Source organism: Silene latifolia, chromosome X (genome assembly GCF_048544455.1).
Source record: "Silene latifolia isolate original U9 population chromosome X, ASM4854445v1, whole genome shotgun sequence".
NCBI lineage: Eukaryota > Viridiplantae > Streptophyta > Magnoliopsida > Caryophyllales > Caryophyllaceae > Silene > Silene latifolia.
In genome coordinates, this window is record NC_133537.1 from 240,343,799 (window position 1) to 240,357,270 (window position 13,472).

The 13,472-nt window shown below is 39.6% G+C and overlaps 1 protein-coding gene across 10 annotated transcripts; it reads right to left on the reverse strand.

The window, feature by feature from the left end:
• Window positions 1-985: 985 nt before the first annotated feature.
• On the reverse strand, window positions 986-13,264 carry LOC141623863 (dihydrolipoyllysine-residue acetyltransferase component 4 of pyruvate dehydrogenase complex, chloroplastic-like). Of its 10 annotated transcripts, XM_074440010.1 has the most exons (4): window positions 11,796-13,246; window positions 11,551-11,634; window positions 8,722-8,774; window positions 986-1,419 (listed from the first exon to the last, which is right to left on the reverse strand). In XM_074440010.1, exons 1-4 carry the CDS (start codon window positions 11,946-11,948, stop codon window positions 1,338-1,340), a joined length of 372 nt encoding a protein of 123 aa, XP_074296111.1. In that variant the 5' UTR covers window positions 11,949-13,246; the 3' UTR covers window positions 986-1,337. The 10 variants fall into 10 exon arrangements, 3 of the variants coding, with proteins under 3 accessions (XP_074296111.1, XP_074296113.1, XP_074296112.1); XR_012533690.1 differs by lacking the exon at window positions 8,722-8,774 and adding an exon at window positions 9,221-10,428 and having other exon boundaries at window positions 11,551-13,245; XM_074440012.1 differs by lacking the exon at window positions 8,722-8,774 and having other exon boundaries at window positions 11,796-13,244.
• Between the last annotated feature and the right edge of the window lie 208 nt (window positions 13,265-13,472).

Genomic DNA, 13,472 nt, shown 5'->3' on the forward strand with positions numbered 1-13,472 from the left:
AAGAGACTACTCACTCATTATCATGTTGATCATGCTAGCAAGGTTGTCAATCATACCAACAATATGAAACATGATGAATAAATGAAAGTAATTAACAATAATTAAAAAGGGATTAAGAGATTATACCTACTAATGATTCCAATAATAAAGCAAAGATAAAAGAAGTACTTGAATGCTTGATTGAGAGGTTGTCAATCTCCCAACAATAACCCAAATAATCTTTAATTACCCAAAATAAAGGATGAACAAAAGAGAGATTAAAGAACTAAAACTTGGATTAAAACTTAATTAATACTTGATTACAATATTAAAGAGAGATTTGATTGATATTAACTACACTAATTATTGATAAGAAGAACATGCTCCTCTAATTAGACTAATGGGGTATTTATAGTGGAAATTAGGGAGGATGCATTAGGGTTAACTAAGGGCTAAACTAGTAATTACACTTTTTAAGTTGAGCAAGGAGGAGCCGGTATTTTCTGAGAGAAGGGCTTCTTTCTTCGTAGCTTGGAGAAGGCAATCCGTGCTGTGCTAGAATCCGGGCGGAATAGGGTCGGGACGGGCGGATTCTGGCGTTGGAATCCGAGCGGATTCTGGCGTTGGAATCCGAGCGGATTCAGGGGAATCCGGGCGGATTGTGGAGGGGGAATCCGAGCGGATTGTGGCAAAGCCGCTCGGATTGTGCTGCTGCGGGACGGACGGATTGGTGACAATCCGCTCGGATTGTCAGTCAGCAACAAATCTTCTTCTTTTCTTCCCTTTTCTTCATAAATTCCTTGGGGATTCCCTTGGGGACTTAAGGATCCTTTCTCAACATTGCTCTTCTACTATGATATGTACAAAGGCCTTCTAATCTTGTCTCTCCTTGATGCTTGGTCATTGAATTCGATCAATTTAGTCTCGTTTTGCCATGAAAATGCAAGATTCTTACTCCTTTCCTACCAAGGAATCAAAATCTCAAAGAATATGCAAAACAAAGAACTAAAGATAAGAAATGACCCAAATAAGCACTAAAAAGCATTCGAACAAGGCTAATTCGGGGGCTAAATATGCGCCAATTATGGTCACATCACTGCGTTATATTAGAAAAGTACGCAGCTATTATTCCTAAACCTAATAACTCATGGGCTTGATAAATCTCGATCTTTTAATTCTCGTCTGAAGTAGCGGCTTGGTCGATCGACTGAGGTAACCGGTCGATCGACTGCTTCTGAATCCGTGGGTTGGTCGATCGACTAAGGGGGCCAGTCGATCGACTGCTTTAGCTGGTAATCCGCTTTTAACTTCTCGTGGATTTGTCTTTTGGGCCTTGAAATGCGCACCAAGCTCGTTACTTAAGTGAATACTTCACGTCGAATGCAATGCAGGATACTCGGGGACGGATTTAGCTTGATTTCCGTTGAATTCTTCACATTTCTGCAATAATGTACAAAAACACGAAAGTAGACGGAAATAGGGGAAATGGTAGCTTAACTACACAAATGAGCTCTGAAATGCGTGTAAAATGAGGTGTAAAACATCATATAAATGACACGCATCAAACTTCCCCAAACCAAACCCTTGCTTGTCCCCAAGCAAGAACTAGACTCGATCTAATGACCTAATGGAACGAGTTCAATCTCAGAGCGAATTACAACATGTAAAGCCTAAACCATTTTAATGCAATAACCAACAATCAATTAGCAATTATGAATCATGCAACCGAGTTATGAAGTCGTTAAAAAACTGCTGAACCATCAACTATAGAGACTTATCAAATTGGACTCTCACTGGTCGCTCATATCACACGTAAGCACAGGTGAATGTATAAGAGGATAGAAAAAATTCATTTTGTAAAGACTCTAACCTAACTACGACCTATAAGAACATGCCTGCAATCTAATATGAAAATAATCTCTACAACCGTACATATGCATTCCAACCAACAAATGACCATGACACATGCTGAGGTAAATATGGATAATGTGAGGTATGGGTAAGAAGAGGCAAAACATTTATGGGAAAGTGGAGGTACATGTGATCAAGCTAGTACCAAAACGGAACCATATGGCAACATCCTTCTTCTTTCTCATAATCAAACGAAACGGTGCTATAGCAAGCACAAAACTCACAATCTCCAGTATAAAAGTAATCAACCAACTCCCCATAAGATGTAAATGAAACATGGGAGCAAAAATCGCCACAAGATAAGAATTTTGAATTTATTGAATTGATTTCTTCCGGAACTCAGTCGATCGACCAATGATGGCGGTCGATCGACCGCTTTGAACAGTACAGAACCCTTTTTTCTTTTTTCGAATCAGTTTTTTTTTCTTTTTGTTTCTTTTTCTTTCCTTTCAACTTCTTTTCCTTTCCTTCCTTTCATCTTCCCAACAAAGCATATGCCACCAAAAACGAGTAACAATCCCAAAAACTAAACTACTAGCTTGACAAAGGCAGGCTAAATGTAGGATGTAGAAATAGGACAAAAAGGATATTTTTGGCAGTGTGGAGCTTATGGTTAAAATGAGAAAAGGGAAACCCTCTACCACATGTGTCAACAAACCACAAACCGAATGCATACAGGTATTAAGCAGATCAAGTTCATATTTATGCACATTTATGTAACATGTCTCATAAGGAGTACTATTCACAATCCTAGATAAACTGGTCATGAATGACACCAGTTATAGGCTCTAATAACTCAGAAATATGATGTAGCTTGCCAAAATTCTAAGTCAAGTCTCAAGCTCAGCAAATAATTTAACGAAAACTCGTAGATATGCACTTATACGATTCTACTAATAACATGTCAATTAGCACGGCTTAGGCAAAAACAGATGCAAATGCAATGTCATCATTGAAATACTACCGTTCCGACTCGACCTATATGCTAAAATAAACGTGCATTTTTTAAAATTTTTGAAATTTTTCAATTTTTTTGAATTTTTGTATATATAGATGGAATGAAAAAAACAATGCAAGGCAATAATGTAAACGTGAATGCAAGCAAATGATATGCGACGCAAAACCCTTCCCCAAACCAAATCGCACAATGTCCCCATTGTGTAAAATCATGTAATGAAGAAAAGAGAAACGGAAATTTGCGAGAAAACAAATGAATATGACATGAAGTAAAGACTTAGAAACTCAAAAGACTTTAAGCGCAGCAAAGGAAACCTCCCCAAACCAGCGTGAGCTACGAGGTTTTAGTGGCCAGCAGTGCTACCATAAGTGCCTGAAAGACAAACAAAACCCACGCGTAAAATTGAGAAGACAATAATGAAGCGGTAATTACGTGCACAATTAAGAAAAATAAAATAAATAAATAATTTGACGGAAGATAAAGTGGAGTAGAAAACTCCCTCAAGTCCGCAAATCGACCAAACACAGCAGGGGAGAGGTCGTGAACAGGTACAGCAGTGCAGGGCGGTCGATCGACCATATCACTCAGTCGATCGACCAAAGCGAAAGGAACAGTAGCTCCCGGAAACTATGACGATCGATCGACCACACGAGCCGATCGATCGGAATACCGGAAATTGTAACCACGATTTCTTCGTATTTTCTCAATTACTTGAGCTAATGAGGTCTAAAAACCTGTAAATGCACAATAATACGCGCCCAAAATTACGCAAAACCCAAAGTAAAGTCTAAAGCACTTAAAAATCCTAAGAAACAAAAATAAATGCGAAGTCTCGCGCACACAAAAGCAATAAAAAAGGAGTTTAAAAAAAAACAATAAAATGTTTGTAAGGCATGTGATCAACTAATAGTTGATCAAGAATGGCCACGGTATGGCCCACTTCGTCGGCTTCTGGCTACAAGAGGTAGCCTCAACGGTGCTCATCTTCTCAGCTGCACCTTTCTCAACTTCAGCATCCGTAGAGCTTGACGGATCAACAGCTTTGTCATCTCCCCAAACAATGACCTCTTCCGGCTCATCAAAATCCAAGTTGGACTGTCTCACTTTGGCTGGCTCATCTTCAAGCTCCTCATCAGTGCCATAACTCAGGCATCCAAGACCGCCTCTCGAAACGATTTGCTCCTTCACAGCTGGAGCAACCCGCGGCTCTTCCTTCCCCAAACCAGTTCTCGCAATGTCTAAAACAATGAGAATCTTCCTCCTTCTTGCTCCCGATGCGGGGCGGAGGTGTTATAACAGGAATAGGAGTAGAGACAGCATATCGGGAAGCACAAAGTATGATTTCTTTTCGAAACCGTATTACGGTGTGACGGGCCACATGGGGTCTTTCTTCCTAGCCTGGGGCGAAGACAATAGAGTGCTTCCCCACTTTGAAGGTCGGGTCCCGTAACCAACATCAATAATCGCACCGGCGGTGTGCGAAATGGCCTACCCGGAATGATAGGTATGTGGGCATCCTCAGGCATATCTAGGACCACAAAGTCTACAGGGAAGAAAAACTTCCCTATTTGCACAGGGATGTCTTCTAGGACTCCTATAGACTGGACCGCAGATCGGTCAACCATCTAAACGGTCATGTTCGTGACTGCAAACTTATTCAATTTTAACTTTCTAGCGAGACTCAAAGGCATGACGCTAATGCTAGCTCCTAGGTCACATAATGCCTTCTCAATAGAGAAGGTACCTATATTACAAGGAACGGAAAAGCTACCTGGGTCCTCTAGCTTATGGGGTGCAGTGTGAGACAGATAAGAACATGACTCTTTAGTGAGTGCGACAGTATGCATTGTTTCAAGTGACTTCTTTTTAGAAAGCAATTGCTTCATGAACTTCATATAAGCGGGCACTTGATTCACTAATTCAAGGAAAGGTACTTGTACGTTAAGACTACGAACAACATTTTCAAATTTATTGAAAGATACCTGTTCCTTTGTCGGCACTAGTCTCTCTGGATAAGGGGTGAAAGAAGTAGCTTAGCCCTCTCCTCTAAGTCTCGCATGGCCGGCATCCGTGGACTTAGGCTGAAAGTCCACTACCTTCTCTTTATTGAAGCTTGACCCCTCTTCAGACCGTCTCAAATAGGAACCATTGATCGACATTGGGTCATACTTCGGAATCGGGACAGACCCATCAGCACTCGGGTCTTGTCCCAATACTTTCGGGATTGTCGTACCCCGAAATAAGTGGTCTCTCAAATTATTGGGCATTGGAGGACGAAATTTCTCAATATCAGCAGTGGCCTCGGTCGATCGACCACCTTGCTCGATCGATCGGAGGTCTACGATTCGAAGCTCAGTAACCCGCACTCCTGGTCGATCGACCGATATACCAGTAGACGCCTTTTTTATATTGTTCGTTCTGACTTTTTTTTTGACTCGGCTCCGCCTCATTCTTTTTGACATCCTCGACCGTGACAGCCTCTCCAGGGTAGACCCACTCCTCAAAGTAATGGCATTTAGGGTCTCTTTCTGGTCAGTTTGAGTCGGTAAGTGTCCCGGAGCTCGAGTGGTACTCTTGCTAGCCAATTGAGCAATTTGGCTTTCTAAAAGTTTCATTCCGGCCTCTCTAGCTTGGGACTCCTTTTGCAACATATTTTTCAACTCAGCAAAGTCAGAATTTTGAGATTGTTGCTGCTGCGGCACAAAGGGAGGTTTTTGATATTGTTGTTGCTTATGATGAGGGGGCACATAGGCTTGCTGCTGCTGCTGCTGCGGAGGTGGAGTTGGATTTAGGACATTCTGGCTGCTCCACCTCAAGTTGGGATGGACATTCGGCTCATAGTAGGTGTTTGTCTGCCTATAATGTTGAAAGGCAGCACAAGACTCAAAGGGACTAGGACAATTTTCTGAGACATGTCCCTCAGCTCCACACCTTCTACAGACGAAAGGACCGTCTGACACAGCATTTACTTGGTAAATACCTCCTTTTGAAGCTCCTCCCAGTTCATACTTGTTAAATCTCGCAGTGAGAGCTTCAAGTGCAGCTAAAGAAGGAGATTCAGCACTCCTCCTTTGATTCCCCCTGGAATTCCCATACTCAGCCTTGTGGGTGGCTAAGTCATCAATGATCTTCCACCTCTTAGTCTCTCCCATATTCTCAGCAAATCGACCATTGGCTGCAGCATCCAAAATAGCCCTCTAATCGTCATACAGCCCGTTATAGAGCTGATTGCAAAGACTCCATTTCTCGAACCCATGGTGCAGTATGGTTCGCACCAGCTTCTTGAAACGAACCCATGCTTCATGAAAGTTCTCATCCGGCCCTTGTTTAAAGCTCGTGATCTGAGCTCTAATGGCATTAGTCTTCGAGGCAGAGAAGTACTTCTTGTAAAATGCCAGGGCTAAGGAATTCCAATCGGTGATCCCATGAGCGGCTCGGTCCAGATCTCTGTACCACTCCCTTGCAGCATCACGGAGTGAGAATATGAACATGGTCTCCTTTATCTGGTGCTGGGTCACACCGGTCGGTGGGGGTATAGAGCAGCAGTAATCGATAAATATCTCCATATGCTTGGCTGCATCTTCATTTGCAGCTCCCCCGAACTGATTCCTCTCAACTAGGTTGATATAGGAAGGCTTCGGTTCGAATTTCCTATCAGCTCCGGGTAATTCGAATCCCTTGTAAAGATTTTTACTGTCGGCTCGAATGACTTGCTATAGTTGCTTCTTGACCATGACTGGAATTTACGGAGAAGTGACTGTCTCAGCTGAAGAAATAGAAGCAGGAGATGTAGGTGGATCTTCCTCAAACAGAGCGTTCTCGTAGTAACTTGACAGAGTACTCAGCTCTTCCTCTGTCGGCAACACCCTTGATGATCATCTCAACTCGCGCAAAGATTTCTCAATCTCAGGATTGAACGGTACTAGTTCACCACCCTATGACCTGCGCATAAGAATAAACTACAAAAAGAATATAAGAAAAATTTAAGGAACAGATGTCCCTTAAACTAAGAAAGACTAAATAAAAACAACTAAAAATTAGAATAATTGCCGCCCCGGCAACGGCGCCAAAATTTGATACCCGTCGTTGTGAGCACCAAAAATAAAATTTATAATTCTTATTAAAACTAACCTAGGCTAGTGGCAATAGGGTCGAACCACAAGGAGGCGAATGTAATTAAAAGTTGTCTAAATTTAATCTAAGGTAACAAGTGTTGGGGGTTGAGTTGATTTGGTCTATAGCTAATAACAATGAAGGTAATAAACTAAAGAAAAATATTAAATCAAATGTAGAGAAGGGTACTAGGATGGTCGGTTCAGTATAGTTTCGGCGGAAACAAACTAAGTCGGTCTAAATCAGACACATGAGGCGGGAAAACAAGAGGTCCTCTCGGTCCACTCTCAACAGATAGCATCTTTCGATCTCGCTATAAGTCCCTAATATCACTAATATCGACTCTCGTCCGAAAAGTGACTAATAATCTAAACTTTACCTATCTTTCGATCTCAGCATAGTTTAGTCATTTTAATTGGTGATCTAACAACTTTCCCTATCTTTCGATCTAATGGGTCAGTCACATCCTAAACATTCAACTAGTCGCGTGCACTCGATTCGTCGAATAAAGAATTAAAACAATTAAAACGAAGGTAAAACCTCACGTGGTCAGTCGATCGACCAGGTATGGCAGTCGATCGACTGACAGGCGATTCAGGCCGTATTCATTCTATTGCCGCCTATACTATAGTTCCCCTACATCCTAGCACAAGCAATTTAGCTACTCATACTGAAATTAAAGGCAACAATAAAATTAATGCAATAAGCAAAAGAATTCATGCTTGAAACAATAGAACAAACAATTAACATAAACGGTAGTTCGGTTTCGGGAAACTAACTAGCAATTCTATCCTACAAAACGATAATAAAGCAAACTGAATTATTAGCAAAAGAATACCGATTGAATTGCAGAGAGAGATCCAAGAACCGAATGCAAAAGTATTAGTACGAAATAATATTAAGAACCCTAATTATTTGTTAAACTAAAACTGAATGTAAAACGAGGTAAAAACTAGATAGATCTTCTGAAAACTCATGCTGCGTTATATAAGAAAAGTACGCAGCTATTATTCCTAAACCTAATAACTCATGGGCTTGATAAATCTCGATCTTTTAATTCTCGTCTGAAGTAGCGGCTTGGTCGATCGACCGAGGTAACCGGGTCGATCGATCGCTCTAAGTCAAAAAAGAGCCACGGATCCCGTGGGTTGGTCGATCGACTAAGGGGCGATCGATCGATCGCTTTAATGGTAATCCGCTTTTAACTTCTCGTGGATTTGTCTTTTGGGCCTTGAAATGCGCACCAAGCTCGTTCCTTAAGTGAATACTTCACGTCGAATGCAATGCGGGATACTGGGGACTGATTTAGCTTGATTTAGTTGAATTCTTCACATTTCGCAATAATGTACAAAAACATGAAAGTAGACGGAAATAGGGGAAATGGTAGCTTAACTACACAAATGAGCTCTGAAATGCGTGTAAAATGAGGTGTAAAACATCATATAAATGACACGCATCAATACGGATTCATACAAACTACACCCCAATTACAAAAGGAATAAATCTAGCGGAATAATAACTCTCCGAGTTAACTTTGTTGGCGAAATAATCTAACACCCAAACTCGAAGTGAAATCAGTGGCCCCGTCTCTGCAAAAAAAAAAACAAACTGTACAAACTTTTACAACTGAATTTCTTTGAAGGGATACTTTATTGTCCCATGCTCTACACACTTGGTTCATAGTGGTAATGGAGTTACTCTAATGCTTTTCTCACACGAAAGTGCCATCAAGAAAAAAACATAGGGAGATTACGGAATACCGAAACAAGTAGATGTGACTTTGCAGTGACTTCTCCACAATGTCATCCGTACTCTGCAAGACAGAATTTATGAGGTAGGCCCTGTTCTTTTGAACTTCTATTTGCCCCTTTAAGTTCAGTTCTGTTCTGTTCTTATAAGTTTAATTCAGTTCTTATAAGTTCAGTTCGGTTCAGTTCAGTTCCTATAAGTTCAGTTCAGTTCAGCTCTTATAAGTTAAGTTCAGTTCAGTTCCTATAAGTTCAGTTCAGATCCTATAAGTTTAGTTTAGACAAGTTCATAAAATTGATATTAACTATAAATTCATACCCGTTTTTTAATATTGATAAATTGAAAAAAAAATTACGCTTTTCATTAAAATCAATGCAAAAAAATCCAACATTAAAATTATCCTATACCCATTATTCTTAAAAAGAATAAAAAAATAAAAAAATAAATAAACAACACCCACGCAGTAACTACATTCACACAAATTAGTGCAACACAAACCCTTTCACTCACCCCAGATCGGCATCTCCTCCCCGATCCTAAGGTTTGCTGCCCAGTTTTTATTAATTGCAGCTCTCAGTCGAACTTGCATCTCCTGAATGATATCTCGAGCGATTTTCTGGGGACGATACAAGGTTGATTCATGCTTGCATAGATTTCTTTGTCTCCAGATATGGCAGGCAAGAGCAGGCATTCATCGTAGCATTAAGAACTCCCTTCTGTAATTGGGATCTCAATCTGGCGAGCCTCCATTCCAGCACATCCTGCAATGGCAAGACAATACCAATCCAGTCCCCTACTACAGACATGATGACTTCACTGTACGGGCAAGCAAAGAACAGATGCATAATACTTTCAGTATCAACCCTACAGATATAACAGGTATCTTCTTCACAAATCCCTAATTTAAGGAGTTTGTCTTTTGTGTTCATGTTTCCATGATGGTAAATCAAGGCTAGAAAAACATGCTTAGGTATAGTCCAACTATTCCAGACTAATTTATGCCAACTAACCTCATCTCCTCAAACTCTGAGATAATCGTAGCCTTTAGCTATGGTATATTGCTGTTGATTTTGATTCTGCCACATCTGCAATTGATATGCATTGAGTAGATCAGTTTTGACTTGGCAAATTTTCCTCCAGTACCACGATGAATTCGTGGGAGGAGAATAAATTTGCCAGTTCACACCTCTGAGGTAGACGTGACTAACCCATTTAACCTATAGTGAATCAGCCTTAGTTGCAATCCACCACACTAGCTTACCCACAGCTGCTTTATTCCACAAAGAGTCATTTTTTAGGCCAAGACCCCCTTCCTTCTGAGTTTTCCAATTTTTTTCCCAGGACACCAAAGGGGATCTCATGAACTCAACCCCTTTATCCCATAAAAAGTTCCTGCAAATTTGCTCAATCCTGGCAATCACCCCAGTAGACAGAATGAACATTTGAGCCCAGTAATTATGAAAAGTCTTAAGCACAGCTTTGACCACGACCAATCTGCCCGCATAAGATAACTTCCTTGCTCCTAGAGTTCTGATTTTAGCAACTACTTTGTCAATAAGAGGCTTGCAATCATGAGCATTAAGCCTAGTAGTTTTGATGGCACCCCTAAATATTTAAAAGGAAGGGACCCCTCAATCAGTCCTGAAACTTGAAGGATATCCTTCTTTAGATCTTCTCTTACTCCATTAAAATAAGCATTGGACTTGCCTTTGATCATCCTGAGGCCTGAAGTGTTAGAGAATGTGGAGAAAGACCTAATGATACTCATCATAGAGGGAGCATCTCCTTTGCTAAAAAGGAGCAAATCATTTGCAAACATTAAGTGGGTCAACTTCATAGGTTTACAAAGGGGGTGGAACTTGAAATGCAACCTGTCAGTAGTGCATCTGATAATTCTAGTGAGATATTCCATACAAATGGTGAATAAGAGAGGGGACATGGGGTCCCCTTGTCTTAGACCTCTTTTCCCCTTAAATAATCCAAACATGTTTCCATTAAGATTCAGGGAATAGCTTACTGTAGTCAAGTCAAATAGTCAAACACATACTACCTGTTATGTTCTTCTACATTTAACATCAAACAAATTAGTGCAAGTGTAATGATGCTATATACAAGGTACGAAATAACATAGTAAAAGACATTTGGCGAGACAATAGATTCAATGATGTCAGTGAAAATGAAGATAAAGATGAAAGTGACGAGGAGAATGATAATATGGAAATAGATGGTTAGAAAAAAAAATGTAATATGTAATTTATTTTTTATTGTAATGTATTGTAATAGTTGTAAGAAAAATTAGTGTATATATATATATATATATATATATATATATATATATATATATATATATATATATATATATATAAAGCGTAAAATTTTTATAAGTTCGGTTTCGACTTCTATAGGTTGACTCATATAAATTGATTCAAACCCCTATAAGTTCGATTCGTTAAACTCCTATAAGTTCGGTTAGAAACTTCTATAAGTTCAATTCAATTCCGTTCCTATAAGTTCAGTTCAGTTCAGCAAATAGAAGTCCAAAAGAACAGGGCCATAGAAGTTGAACCTTGGTTTTTACAAGTGCCCATTGTTTTTCAAAAGGAAAAAGAGGGAGGTGGGGGGAGGGTATGTGGGTTAACAGAAAGTAAGAGATCAATACATATAAGTTAATCATATCACATATTTTCACTAGTAAATGGACTGACAACTTTTTTTTATTTGCTCAAAGCTCATCAAGAGAGTTAATCACACACCTAATGTCGAAAAAAATTAACCTATGTTCTAGTTGGTGCAGTAAAACAACAGAGCTTAAGCTTATAAAGAAAATAAATGAATCTCACCAGCATTTTGTTCTTGACTGAGAAGTAACCATCAGCATCTGCAACAACAGTTGGCTTTGATGCTCCCACAGCCATAATAGCTCCCTGGTTAAAACTCCACAAATTCTACATAGTTATACGCAGCCTAACAGTTTCTTACAGCAATACGTCATCAAGTAACATGGACTGTTGTAACCACTACGCTACCATAAAGTAATTTTCAGAAAGCATTTTTGTCAAACAAGAATCTGGAACTGATCATTCACCTGGCTAAGAGGAAGAATTGCATCAAATTTGTCCACTCCAAACATGCCTAAGTTGGAAAGGGTGAATGTAGCTAACATAAATTCATTCAAAGCAGCATAAGTTTTAAGCAACTCTGACCATTTTAAAACTAATAATTTGTGCACATAAGACATACCGTAAATGAATACAGATAATAGAACCTAACCTAGTAACCTGAGTTATATAAGTGAGGTTTAAGTTGTTTAGCACGAGCCTTCTCTACTAGATCTTTCCACTTTTGTGACAACAAATACAAATCCAACTGCTTTCACAAAAAAAAAAACGATTGACAACTAATAATCCACTAACAATATAAGGATTATGGAACCTAAACCCCAAATCACACTTAACTACTACCCTATTAGAGTTTTTTGACACCACACTAACTTTGGACTAGTTTATCCCACATTTAAAATTGGAATTCAAACAAGCTAACAGTTCATTTCTTATTGGCAGATTAATAGTCAATATTAATTTATACGGGTGTTTACAGATTAATAGATGACCGCACAACAAGTTACTTGACACCGCTGACTAAATATGGACAAGTTTATACCACATCATCGCTATTGATATTCAAACAAACTAGCAATTTCTTTCTTATTCAGCAAATTCATATTCATCATTGATTTATACTGTATGTAACTAACAAGATTTTGCAAAGGCCGTAAAAAATAAAAATCGCCTCAACTTGATTTTATCCAACAAACAAAGCTACATTTTCGGTATCTATAAATCTTCAAATTATCGCAAATCATTCAATTTCAACAAATAATTAACCATATTCAGAAAACGTAAACCCTAAACCTACTCCTTGTGCAAGTTCTTTTTTACACCCTATGATAGAACATTAGGCATGAACATATCTCATGTTGGTAGTTCGATTGTCATAATAATGCATAAAATTTCCAAATATATCAATTAAAGTCTATAAGCTATACAATATCGTAATTCCCCAGCTAAATCAATTGTCTCCAAACTGCAATCAGCACCTTTTTGTCACATTTGTAGAAGTACCAAAACAAGGACAAGGAAAATAAAAAACAAAAACAAGGAGGGAAGAAGAAGATTGACCGAGGGTGTAGGAGGCAGTGGTGACGTTGGTTGTGGCGGTGGCGTTTATGGTGGTGGCAGCAGCAACGAGCGAGGATAAGCTAGGCGAGGGAGAAGGAAACAAAAAGAAAAGAAAGAAGAAAGTCAGGCTCCAAGGCCGCCGGTGTGGGCGGTGGCCGAAGGTGGTGGTGTTGCTCGGAGGTGGCCGAAGGTGGTAGTGGTGGTGAGAGGAGAATAAATTAGGGTAAAATTAAAATCGATTTGAGGATAGATCTGCAATGAGGAAGGAGAGTTCGTTCGTGAAGGTAATAAGAGACTGTGACGGACTGTCCATTAGTAATCTGTCGTAAAATTGGTTTATGTGACGGAAATTTCGTCACAATCCCGTGTTTCTCAATTTAGATTACGTCATGGAGAAGCTGTCGCAAATATTGTTTTATATGACAGACCTTCCGTCACAAAAGCCTTGTTTGTGACGGATAATCCGTCACATAACATTGGTGCCTTTGGCTCTGTTTAACACGCCTTTATTATGTGACGGTCTGTGACGGATTAGCCATCATAAATGTGTTTCCGTCACAAATCCGTCAGTAATCCGTCACAAA

What these genes read in the sequence shown, in the direction of transcription:
- LOC141623863 (XM_074440010.1), bottom strand. Translation starts at nt 11,948, where the DNA reads ATGTCTTATGTGCACAAATTATTAGTTTTAAAATGGTCAGAGTTGCTT. An exon ending in CAGTCAAGAACAAAATGCTG is followed by an intron (nt 8,775 to 11,550) that starts GTGAGATTCATT and finishes TCTGTCTTGCAG; the next exon opens with AGTACGGATGACATTGTGGA. An exon ending in AGTCACATCTACTTGTTTCG is followed by an intron (nt 1,420 to 8,721) that starts GTATTCCGTAAT and finishes ACATTATTGCAG; the next exon opens with AAATGTGAAGAATTCAACGG.